We start from the raw sequence: 13,003 nt of genomic DNA, 5'->3' as shown, positions 1-13,003 counted from the left end.
CCACGCAACTGGAGATGGTGAAACACAAGTGAAGAGAGACCATAGGAACGTTAACACACATTAATGATATGAACACGCGGTATGGATATAGGTTTACCCAACCCTGGCTGCCACCCATCAGAGTGCAACATGCCGCGCCAGCATCACGAGACGCTACCGGATAGCAACCGCCGCCGAGCAGGGAAACTGCAGCCCACACCTCATCCGCGGAAGACTACTAACGATGGCACATGCTATAAGAGGCAGCAGAAAACAACGGATCCCCACTCCATCCACCGCTGTCACCTATCACAAAAAATTTTCTCATTCCTTCGCTTCAAGAGACAAATTACATTGAAATGTGTTTTAATTGTGAGCAGTCACGAGGAAATACAGGTGACTCTGGACAGCAAAATATGCCAGTAGTCACAAAAGGAGACCACTGTAACCATGGCCAAAACACCGGTTTCACCAGTAATAACTTTTTTTACAATATGATGCCATACTATACTCAGAAATCCAGTATGTCAACTGACTCTGGCCGCGGAAGCCTACGCAACTATATTACCAGAAGCTATACGCCAAAATTTTTCTGATACCTCCGACAAAGGAGTACACATACCGGCTGTGTTGTTACTAAGATTGTAGGATAGGCGATTTTCAGATGTGGCAGTACAGACCAAAAAAAGAAAAAAATGTAGTAAATATTGACTCTAAACGCATTTCTTCAGAGCTGTAAGCACTTATTCGTCTTCATTAATGTGAAACATATGTCATCATTTGTAGTGATTAGCGCTGGCATTTGACATAGTTATTGTGCTCTGAATTGTTGTGCTTCAAAATGGTTCAAATGGCTCTGAGCACTAGGGGACTTAACTTCTAAGGTCATCAGTCCCCTAGAACATAGAACTACTTAAACCTAACTAACCTAAGGACATCACACACATGCAAGCCCGAGGCAGGATTCGAACCTGCGACCATAGCGGTCGCGCGGTTCCAGACTGTAGCGCCTAGAACCGCTCCGCCACTCCGGCCGGCTATATTTGTGATCAGGATAAGCACAGAATGGCATAGCTGTTCTAACAGCTAGGCCACATTCCACGTAAAGCAAAACTGCTCTTCTACTGCCGTATCAATTGTAAAAGTCAGAACAGCATCACGATCAAGTTATCTGACCTCTACAGCAGCGGGGCACCGAATGGTTGTAATAAAAAATTGGCAAAATGAATACCTGGACAATGCCGGTTTTGTCAGCTAGTATTAAATGAAACAAATAACTTCTTTCAGGTGTAACTAGATAACAGAAACGAGGTATTCTGAGCTTCTTCTTCTACTGAAATACATCAGTTGCTTCAAAACGCTATTCCAAAAGAAGTGTCAAAAATAACATTACTAATGTTCTCGTAGCAGGTTTTGGAAGATTAGTTGATGGTAGTCACCTCCGCGCCTCCTCCTCCACACACACTATATCTATATCACGGCGAGTAAGAGGTGGTTTTGACTTCTAATAGGCCTCCATGTTAGTAAAGCTGGGGAAATTTTCTAAAATAGAAACAAAATAGGAAAACTTGAATTACTGGAAGGAATCAGATAAAGTGAATATAAATAACAGGATGAATATGAAAAGGCACCGTTAATTTCAAGAAATTTTGTGTAAAAGAACAAAGTCTTCTTTAGGCTACAACAGAACCAACTTTTATTACGTAGAATTTAGGTTATGACGACAAAAGCAGTTTTCATTTGAAACATTCTATTTGGAATCGAACGAATGGTCGCAATAGCTCAGTAGCGAGTTGAAGAGAATTATATCACAACAGCCAACCCCGAATGTATACACAGTCAGTGAACACATGGAGTAGTGGTTTACGCAGTGTTACTGCTGATAATGTGGCTAAATTTCTGGCGTACTGAAGTAATTTTTAACAATTGTAACTACCAAATTATTCAGACGATTTCCTTATAAATACAACTATATAGTTTTTCTAAGGCACTGGAACGAACCTTCGAAGAGGACTCCAGTGACATAAAATGTGTGCAACTTGATCAAACAGTAACAAGATCGCAACACCGGAAACCACTCTTCTGCCTCTAAGGTCCTATAAATCTCTGCTCGACTTTCACCAAATATAAAGCAACAGGTAATTCTGCTAAGATCCGTGTCTCTATACATTTATACTGTCCTATCAAGTGCTCCAAATGTGACCTGGAGCACTAGTACATTCTATAAAGCATTTCCGGACAGACGTACTGCATTTTCAATTTCATTTGGGTTTAGCGCAGCACGGGTCCTTATTACGGAGCATATCACGTACTGAGTAGTCGTCGGTGCTTCTTGCATAACTCTTGGTTTAATTCTTCTCACTAATGTAAGTCCGGAGGTGTTTGTGGAACATATAGACTATTCTGTATTTGCCTGACAACTGAGCCATCCACTTCCTTCAGCCAGAGTGGATTTTTTACAAACTGTTAGTTCTTATTGCGAAGGCTGATGTGACGAATAGTTTGTAAATGCTGCTTCAACTGTAAAAAAAAAAAAATTGTGGGTAGAAACGCTGCATCACTTTGTTTGCAGTTTTCGGGAACGCTATTGGGAGATCCTAAATTTACCCATGTTACAAGTAATGTTTTTATGACTGCGACTGTACTGTAATTTTATGAAATAATTTCTGCTCCATTTGTCACTTTTTAACTAATATTCCATTAGAACCATGTATTTTGATAGCTTGCTGCCACCATCAGATACATTTTAGTGAGACGTACGCTATATTAACCTGAAGCTGGTTAGTTTCACTTGCTGTGTGCGTTAGTGAGATCGTGTGTCCAAACAGAACCGTTTTTGTTGGAAATTTAGATGTGTGGCACATAGTGTGTACACAGTACAGTTGCTTACATCATTCCAATAACTTTCGAATGTCGTAAACACCTGTACGTGAAAGCCTTAAGCTGTGATGGGTCTGCCACTGAGCTCTGTGTGCCAGACAACTAATTTTGCAACAAAAATTATTCTGTTTAGACGCATAACCCCACTGGAAAACACAGCAAATGAAACGAATCATTCTTGTGATTTATATTATGTACATGTAACATTAATGCACTTGGCGGTGGTGGAACGGAGCCGAAACGCGTTGCGCTAATTAAATATTATTAAAAATGTGACTGAAGCGATAAAAGTTATATAGTAAATTGGGAGAACTGTACCTGATTTTGAAAGCCGTTGCCATGAAACTGCTGAGGGAGCAAAGTGTGGAAAGGATTGAATGCTTTAGTATTTAATATTTGCAGAACATTCTGTGGACTGAAGCTTTCTTGCACATTCAAGCTGTCTGAGTGACACGTGGATTTACGCTTCTAAAATGTTAGCTGCATTACTATCTTTTTCTTTTCTTTTTCGTTGGGTTTATTTTGTTCTTCGAATTTGCAGTTTCCTGATTTTTTGAGATTATGTTTGTGATCAGGATAACTTTAAGCACAGAATGGCATAGCTGTTCTAACAGCTAGGTCTCATTACACGTAAAGGAAAACTGCTTTTCGACTGCCGTATCAATTGTAAAATTCAGAACAGCATCACGATCAAGTTGTCTGACCGCTACAGCAGCGGAGCACCGACTGCTTGGTTTCAAGGGCACAAGTAAACACAACAACTGTGTCTTAATTACGTACTGTCTTATATCTGGTATATAATAAGGGCAACTTTATCGGACTTGTTCTGCTGACTGTGGATCGGGGGTTTTGGGCACCGTTATCTTGTTAGTATTTGATCAAGTTCAACATGTGTGTGTCGAAGTCCCCTTCGAATTTAATCCCTCAGAAAAAGTATGTAACTCTATTGTAAAGAAGATAGCGCACTAATTCGATGGCTATGAACGTTGAAAATTAGTTCAGTACTTCGAAAAATTCATCACAGTTTCCGCTATAGTTTAGCGAAAACTACATCTCGATATATTTGCTGTGTCTGGATATATGTAGGGGGCCCCCTCTCTTCCGTCTTAACTTGTACATCATAATGGTCTCTACTGTAAATGCAGTACCAGTGATCGAATTTTACAGTACATATTAAACTATACTTGAGTGCTGCATTAGCGTATTAAATCACAGCTATCACAACATGTTATACTGAAATTAAGTGCAGTATTCGCATATTGAATAAAACTGAAGCACAGTAACTGCACTTGAGTAATGCATTTGAAAATTATATAAAAGGATTGGAAGCGCTAGTTGCAGAATGTAAAGGGATTAGTCACAAATGCTTTTTTTAGGAACAACAGTGTCTTTGAACCATGGTTATAGAAACACAATAACAGATTACTTTTAATCATGAGAAAGGATACAACAATTTACCCATTTTCAATTACAAGCTTTTCATTGCCGTTACTGCCGGCCGGAGTGGCCGAGCGGTTCTAGACGCTTCACTCTGGAACCGCACGACCGCTATGCTCGCAGGTTCGAATCCTGCCTCGGGCATGGATGTGTGTGATGTCCTTAGGTTAGTTAGGTTTAAGTAGCTGTAAGTTCTAGGGGACTGATGGCCTCAGACATTAAATCCCACAGTGCTCAAAGCCATTTGAACCATTTGAATCATTGTCGTTACCAGTGTGTTGAAACATTGTTGCTGTAAGACAAACACGATTGACAGGTGGACATAGATGAGAGCTGGAGTGCATTTTACTAGGCATTGATAAAGCCACTAGCGTCACAGCGGGTGACACGTAGCAGGTCGCCAGGCGTCGTCTCGTAGAAGCATAAGGTCAGCACGCGGGACTCGGGCTCCACGAGAAATACGGGCCCCACAACGAACTTGTGACGTCACACTAGTCGTCTTGTACGCCACACTTTGTGAACGTTCGGCTCTGTGTAGGGCGCATGGGAAATCAATATCTAGTAGAAAGGGCACCGAGTAAATGTTTAAACTTTGTCATGTGCTATCGAAAGCTGGCTTTCTTGTATTTAAACGAGCAGTCAATAATTGCTAAACTCGTCTGAAATAGTTACTTGCTCCCGCCAGATGCGGCTGCTGGCATTCGCATGAACTGCAATGTCACGTGCTGAGACGTAGTATCTGTCGCCCGTCTTTCTCGTGGACCTCAGTGGGAGTGTTGCGGCCAGCTGACCAAGTCTCCTAGCGGTGCGTGTGCGACGGGCAGTGCCGTCTCCATATGAGCCTTCTCTGTTCTCGCTCGCCAACAAGCGTCCATCCAAGTCGTCGTCCAGACCGATGTCCTGGAACGTGATCATACACTCTATTTATTTCCTAACATCTCCTCCAGCTAACTTCCTCCATTGTTAAATGTTCTATGAGTCCCGCATTACCCACAGCTGACGATCACACGCTTACTGCACTGTGGGCGGAATTCCTTTACTTGGCAAACACCATGTCCCCAGTTAAGAACGGACGCCATGTATTATGTCCGCTGGTCGCCCACTTCTCTTCTGCTAAAACCTCCTTCCACTTCAGTACTATCTTACCGCACTTCCCTCTCCACAAGAGCATAAAAGCATTCACAGAAAGTGTTCATTCCCTACCAAACTAGTAAACTGCATATCGTCATTTCACATTAGCTCCTCACATTCTTCAGAAGCACCCAATTGTCAGTTCACCTGTTAACGTGTCCCTTCCACTTTTCTCAACAGCACAGAAAAAGTATTCAGCATGTGATAGCGTAGATGTCCCACTGCGCCGACATTGGCCTCCCACAGTGGAAGTCAGTGACTTGTGACTCGGACGCGGAAGGGGGGGGGGGGGGCAGGATTCTTTCGTCAGGTCCATTACACCCCTACATGTGTCGAATAGTGTGAGTTCAACATACCCAATACCTAGGCGGTCAGACATGAAATTTGTGGACATTTGTTTAACCAGTAAACCCCAAACACAGATTTGACGAGGAGAATACAATTATTGTCAACAGTGATGAGTCAGCTAAGACTGCCCTGCTACCATATGCGAAGCGAGGCGGAATGGTCTTTAAGAATTAGATACCGTTCTAGAGATATACCCGGTTGGAACTGCGTTCTGCTTTCCTGCACTATGTTTATATTATTGTCTACGTGTCTCTTCAGCCAAATAATAGGTCCGTAACAGTGTAGGCATCACCTCACGCACTAACTTCCCCAAACTGAATCAGTACGCCGTTTATAGTGTCTTCACTGCAGATTAGCAACAATGCTTGAGACCAGTATCCTTCAATAAATTTTTATTTAATCTGCTAGACAGGATTCACCATTTAATAATCTCATCTTCAAGTGATAGAAACACTCGTCATGTGTATTCACTCACACTCCATAAAAATGGGTCAGCATATGTATTTAACTCGCCTGTCAACAAGACTGCATATATCATGCTCACAAAGAACAATCTACTTTCAGGTCCTGCATAACGTTGCAGACATTTTTAAAAATTTGCACCAATCCGTTACCTAATAGGCAGATTTATCCGGTATCCGCAGTGTCGTTGATATCTGTCATCTGACCGAGCACCCGGCTTACAATAGACGAATCAGTGATACAATAGTGGTCGTAAGGGATTGGTGTGAAATATGGGGCGCTTATGATTAAAGTTCTAGTTTCAGTAGACCGAAAAATCTACCCAGTGCTCACAATGACATCAGATTTGAAACAAATGTGATCGAAGAAGGGAGAGACAGTATGGAGGGAAAAAAATAAAGAAAGAAACGAAATATTTACCACTAGATGCCACTGTAAGCGGCAAAATATACGAAAGAAATGGTGTTCCTTCCCTTAGTTTGCACCTAAGACACTCGGCGTAACTGTCTCAACGCGTGACGTCGCGCTAGTGGGTGTGTCTCTTTTACAAGAATGATGACCGCGCCAGTGGTTCTGAATAAGTTCCGAACACAAAAGGGTATGAAGAAAACCGTTAGTCCGATCGTTGTCAAGGATGTGAGGAAATGATAACGAAATTCGAAAAGGCATGTTCTTTGGAAGTACAGTGTGGCAGAATGAGGAAAACATTTGATCCGACGTCAGTAGGAAACGTGGCCAACGCAATTCAGGAGGGGTCTAGCGGTGGTGTGCAAACATGCAGTCCACGGCGAACTGCCCGAACTTTGGACATGCCTCCGAGCAAGATTCTTCGAAACATCCTGCGCTGCTATCCATCCAGAACAACTCATTTTCAGGAGTTGCTTCCTGCTGACTTTCCTGCAAGACAAACGTGTGCACTAGAATTTCTTGTCTCATGCAGATGGACAATGAATGGTAACGGAACTTTCTGTGGACCGACGAACCGCTTTCCATGCACAAAGACATGACAGTACACAGCATTTCAATACATGGGCAACGGAAAATCTGCTCGCACATCATCTGGTACAGCTACATACTACGAAGATAACTGCGGGGTGCGGCTTTATCGTAGGGCCATATTTTTTCGAGGAGATGAGCCCTGCGATTCCTATTGTCTGTACCGTCACTGGTAAACTTTAAGACAGTCTGTTGCGCACTAATGTCATTCGAACAGCTTGGGTGTGATTGAACAGCCAGTGGAGCGGCTGCTGCAGAGACAGTTTTCCCTACAGCTTGGCCGCAGAGATGACCTGATCTTAATCCGTGTTTGTTCTGGCTGTGCGGTTATCTGAAAGACGTTGTGTTTAGTGCTCCGATTACAAACGTGGTTGAATTGAAGGCACGAATTTCGAAACGTATTCTGATCGTGAAGCCTGAGACACTCCGCTCTGTTCTGCAATATGTTGTTTCTCGATTTCAATTTGAAGCAAAAAACGATGGATAGCATATTGAACATGTCTTGCGCCAGTCCCATACCAGTTAGAAACCGACTTCAGTGTTGTTTTAATGCTGTTTTGGGGGGCAGAACAAAAACGAAAACGAGTTTTCCCATCCGATATGGTGCCTTAGCATTGTGGATGGACTTACCTAACTAACAGTGCTACGACTATAGACCGTCGAACTTGTACAGCTCAACACATTGAACAGTACGGTTGGTTTGTAGTGCAACACACACCATAGCCAACACACACACCCTTCACGTTGTCACACTTACAGCGTCATCTAGTGGGAAAAGTTTCGTTAATTTTTTGAGTTCCGTAACGTTTCCCCATTTTTCATTATTTTTCCGTTCAACTTTGGCATAGTTATGAGCAGCGATTCTCTTTTTACAGTATTTTGAAACGGGAAGTTTAATTATAATCACCCTGCACATAGGAGAAGGAAAGGGCTTATTATAAATTACCCTTCACCCCTGATTTCGTTGCTAACACTCGGATGTTATCGCAGTATCGGATGTTATCGCAGTAAGAAACCTAATGCCGGTGAATATAAGAGTTTTCTTACCAGTTGAATTTTACTTCAGATCTTTTTCGCGACTTGGAACTCTTGTACCGTTGAAGTTGTATGGAAGCGTTAACTGAAAAACTCATTTTGCAAATAATGGGATGTCTGTCAGTTGATAATAAGTGCGGAAAGACAAAAGCTTTCCCTTATTCCATGGCATTACGACATGTTAAAAACAGAAAATGAATAATTAATAATCTGATATGCACAAGTTCACCGACAGCGTTTTATTTTGATTCGTGGATCTCTATGTTCTGTATGAGAATAAGGTGCCTGTATCACATTTGGTTTCCCGTAACTCGTACAATAAACATTATTTTTTACGAAGCCATTTGACTCGGCCATACTTTTAAACTAAATCTGAACGTCTGTAAGTGAAGATGATAGTGAAACTAGTATAAAAAATGAAAGTATTAAATCTAGAGTGATTGTACTCTTCATAGATCATTAATGGTAAAACGGTATTCGAATCTGGACACATGCTTTCGCGTGTGTTGGACCTCCGGTTGAGTGAAGGAAGCACAGTTATCAGATCCAGTGAAAGCCCTTATGGCTTGTTCTTCTCCATTCTTTAGGGAGTCTCCCATGTTATGATGGATCTAGAATACTCGGGAAATTGGTAGAGGGGAGAGATTGCTTTCATCATATCTTGAGAGGTGTAACTGAGACTGAATTAGTGGAGAAATATGCACCATATTCTCATAACAGATGAAAAATAATGGCAAGATATCGATGACGTCTGGGTTCGTATCCCGGCCTAGCCTTGGTACGAGTGTTAGGCTGACACGAAACAAATAACAAAAACGACCGTCCAACAGGCTCTGAAGATTAATCAAAGTCTGCCGTAAGGCTGTTAAATTTTGCTATCTCATAATGGTGTAAATCCCGATGCAGTACAATCTGATAACGTATCTCGTTCCCACTGAGAGTGGAATAATAGTACTTGCAACGCGAGCTCACAATCAGTAACATTCCGAGAACTGAAGCACAGCTTGCTCCGGCTTTTCATGAGAAATCATGGCCTTCACAAAATAATTGCATTACCGCAATTTCTTTCAAAAGAATCTCTAAATTTCAACAACCCAGTTCAAAAATAATTTTAAAAAATGCGGTAACAACATCCTCTCTGTATTCCTGGAAGCGTATATACGGCCGTAATTGCATTTGAAGTTTGCTGCGACACAGCCACTGATGCAAGATAAAAATTAGATTTCATATGGAACGCCCCCTTTTTCCTTTTTCCCCCGTAAGTAGAAATCTTCTGCGTGAGGTACGGTTCGGAGAATTGGACTGGCGTGATGCACTCTAGCTGCTGTGCTCTCGTTTTCATGTTTCAGGCAGTCGTTACGTACTCGTCGACCTACATGCTGGTGGCACTGAGCATTGACCGCTACGACGCAATCACGCACCCCATGAACTTCTCAGGAAGCTGTGAGTAACAACATATTTAATTTCATATAGTACATTAGTACGTAGCTGCTTTCCGGTAATATTTGTTCTATGGGAAAGCTGTAAATTATTACTACGTCAGGATGTGCAGAAAGTCCATTGAAATTTTTAAAAGAATTAACCCCCGCAATACCAAGGTGAAGGAGGGCGGAAATATTTATGTCCATGATTTGAACATATTGCAATCTAGTCAGTTACTTGATATTTTAAAATCTCGAAAAAAAACATATTTATTATATGTAATGAAAATTCTATCTGATTCCATAAAAGTTTCAAATTTTTCAGGTGTACATAACCCAAAACGTAAGTCCATATTACTTTCCTCAATGAACGTCGTATTCAATATTTTGAGGTTCAGGACCTTACTTACACATTAGTATCTCTTTGAAAAGTATGTTATGAGTAAAACTCAACAACAGTTAACAATCTTGTTTTGAATGGGCATAAGTACCCTAATACCACGCCTCCCTACCCCCAGGAAGCACACGTTACTGAAACTGTGTTGATGTCGCTAAAAGTGTGCTTAAAGATATTTCCGTGCCCTGGACCATACTGACACATCAATATCGCTTTTAAAAGTATGTTATTAAATAACTCAACAACAATTAACGAATTTTGAATTTAGTTTTTTAAACTTTCTTAGTTTTGGCATAAGGTACCTACCCCCATTGCCCGAATCTCGTGGTCGTGCGGTAGCGTTCTCGCTTCCCACGCCCGGGTTCCCGGGTTCGATTCCCGGCGGGGTCAGAGATTTTCTCTGCCTCGTGATGGCTGGGTGTTGTGTGCTGTCCTTAGGTTAGTTAGGTTTAAGTAGTTCTAAGTTCTAGGGGACTGATGACCATAGATGATAAGTCCCATAGTGCTCAGAGCCATTAGAACCATTTACCCCCATTGGTTATATGTGTCATGAAAAATGCGTTCTGTTGACAGGTTCAACCGAAAAAAAGATTTAGTGAAATGAGACAAGTTGTGAGCCTCAATACTAAACACATAACACACGTCGGCTCTACCCCGCAATCTTGGGCTGTGGTCTGATGACCGTAACCTGGATGCGTAAAAACACTTCGGCTTGCTGAAGTTCTTTGAGACTGTAAATGGTTTCTCAGTTATTATAACCTCTGATGATGTCACCAGTAGTAGATAACGAAATGTTAGAGAGAGAAGTGTGCGTTGAAAATTTGTGGGAGTTCTTATGGGACCAGACTACTGAGGTCATCCGTCCCTAGACTTACACACTACTTAATCTAACTTAAACAAACTTACGCTAAGGACAACACACACACACCCGTGCCCGAGGGAGGACTGCAACCTCCGACCGGGCGAGCCGCGCGAACCTTGGGAAGGCGCCCCTAGACCATGCGGCTACCCCGAACGGCGAAGTGTGCTTTCCTCAACACCCTAACAACCTTCAAACAAATGTCACCTGTAATGCAAACACCGCCCGTAAAACCCTTCTGCATTGTATGAGCTACGCTGATCGTCCATCCTGTTCTTTTTTTCTTTTTCCAAGAGGTCACGAGTTTTGTAGCAGTTTTTTATCCTGGATGTAATAATAATAAACTGTTTACACCGAATTAGATATTTCTTTCGCCTTTATCGATGTGTTACATTATTAGTTGCAGTGAAGTTGGCGAAACCGTTTGCCAAAGATACTCTATTTCTACGAGAGTGCACCCACTGACATTATTGTGCAGAAGGCATCGAGCTGGTTTCCACCATCATACACCGATGAGCCAAAACATTAGACCACCTGCTTAATACCTTGTTTGTCCGTCTTTGAAACGAAGTAAAACAATGATTAAGCATATTAGGAATCCGACAATTCATTGCTAGGTTTGTGGAGATACGTCTCTACTGGCCATTAAAATTGCTACACCACGAAGATGACGTGCTACAGAGAGGAAATTTAACCAACAGGAAGAAGATGCTGTGATATGTAAATGATTAGCTTTCAGAGCATTCACACAAGGTTGGCACCGGTGGCGACGCCTACAACGTGCTGACATCAGGAAAGTTTCCAACTGATTTCTCATACACAAACAGCAGTTGACCGGCGTTGCCTGGTGAAACGTTGTTGTGATGCCTCGTGTAATGAGAGAAATGCCTACCATCACGTTTCCGACTTTGATAAAGGTCGGATTCTAGCCTACTGCGATTGCGGTCTATTGTATCGCGACATTGCTGCTCACGTCTGTCGAGATCCAGCGACTGTTAGCAGAATACGGAATCGGTGGGTTCAGGAGGGCAATACGGACCGCCGTGCTGGATCCCAACGGCCTTGTATCACTAGTAGTCGAGATGACAGGCATCCTATCCGTATAGCTGTAACGGATCGTGCAGCCACGTCTCGATCCCTGAGTCAACAGAGGGGGACGTTTGCAAGACAACAACCATCAGCACGAACAGTTGGACGACGTTTGCAGCAGCATGGACTATCAGCTCGGAGACCATGGCTGCGGTTACCCTTGACGCTGCATCATAGACAGGAGCGCCTGCGATGGTGTACTCAACGACGAACCTGGGTGCACGAATGCCAAAACGTCATTTTTTCGGATGAATCCAGATTTTGTATACAGCATCATGGTGGTCGCATCCGCGTTTGGCGACATCGCGGTGAACACACATGGGAAGCGTGTATTCGTCATCGCCATACTGGCGTATCACCCGGCCTGATGGTATGCGGTGTCATTGGTTACACGTCTCGGTCACCACTTGTTCGCACGGACTGCACTTTGAACAATGGACGTTACATTTCAGATGTGTTACGACCCGTGGCTGTACCCTTAATTCGATCCCTGTGAAACCCTACATTTCAGCAGGATAATGCACGACCGCATGTTGCAGGTGCTGTACGGGCCTTTCTGGATATAGAAAATGTTGACTGCTGTCCTGGCCAGCACATTCTCCAGATCTCTCACCAAGTGAAAACGTCTGGTCAATGGTGGGCGAGCAACTGGCTCGTCACAATACGCCAGTCACTACTCTTGATTAACTGTGGTATCGTGTTGAAGCTGCATGGGCAGCTGTACCTGTACACACCATCGAAGCTCTGTTTGACTCAATGCCCAGGCGTATCAAGACCGTTATTACGCCAGAGGTGGTTGTTCTGGGTACTGATTAGTCAGGATCTATGCAGCCAAACTGCGTGAAAATGTAATTACTTGTCAGTTCTAGTGTAATATATTTGTCCAATGAATACCCGTTTATCATCTTCATTTCTTCTTGTTGTAGCAATTTTAATGTCCAGCAGTGTAATAATGGGGCGCTGATTGGT

The 13,003-nt window shown here is 42.7% G+C and overlaps 1 protein-coding gene across 1 annotated transcript in view; it reads left to right on the top strand.

Annotated features, from left to right (window-relative positions):
• The window catches only part of LOC126199555 (cardioacceleratory peptide receptor-like), a 385,883-nt gene that overhangs the window by 260,543 nt on the left and 112,337 nt on the right, over positions 1–13,003 (top strand). The window contains exon 3 of the mRNA XM_049936477.1: positions 9,618–9,711. Coding sequence (XP_049792434.1) covers positions 9,618–9,711 — 94 coding nt within the window. The remainder of the gene's footprint in view (positions 1–9,617; positions 9,712–13,003) is intronic.

The sequence above is a fragment of the Schistocerca nitens genome, chromosome 8 (genome assembly GCF_023898315.1).
Source record: "Schistocerca nitens isolate TAMUIC-IGC-003100 chromosome 8, iqSchNite1.1, whole genome shotgun sequence".
Taxonomy (NCBI): Eukaryota; Metazoa; Arthropoda; class Insecta; order Orthoptera; family Acrididae; genus Schistocerca; species Schistocerca nitens.
The sequence above is the reverse complement of the archived record's forward strand: the minus strand, read 5'-3'. Positions and strand labels throughout refer to the sequence as shown.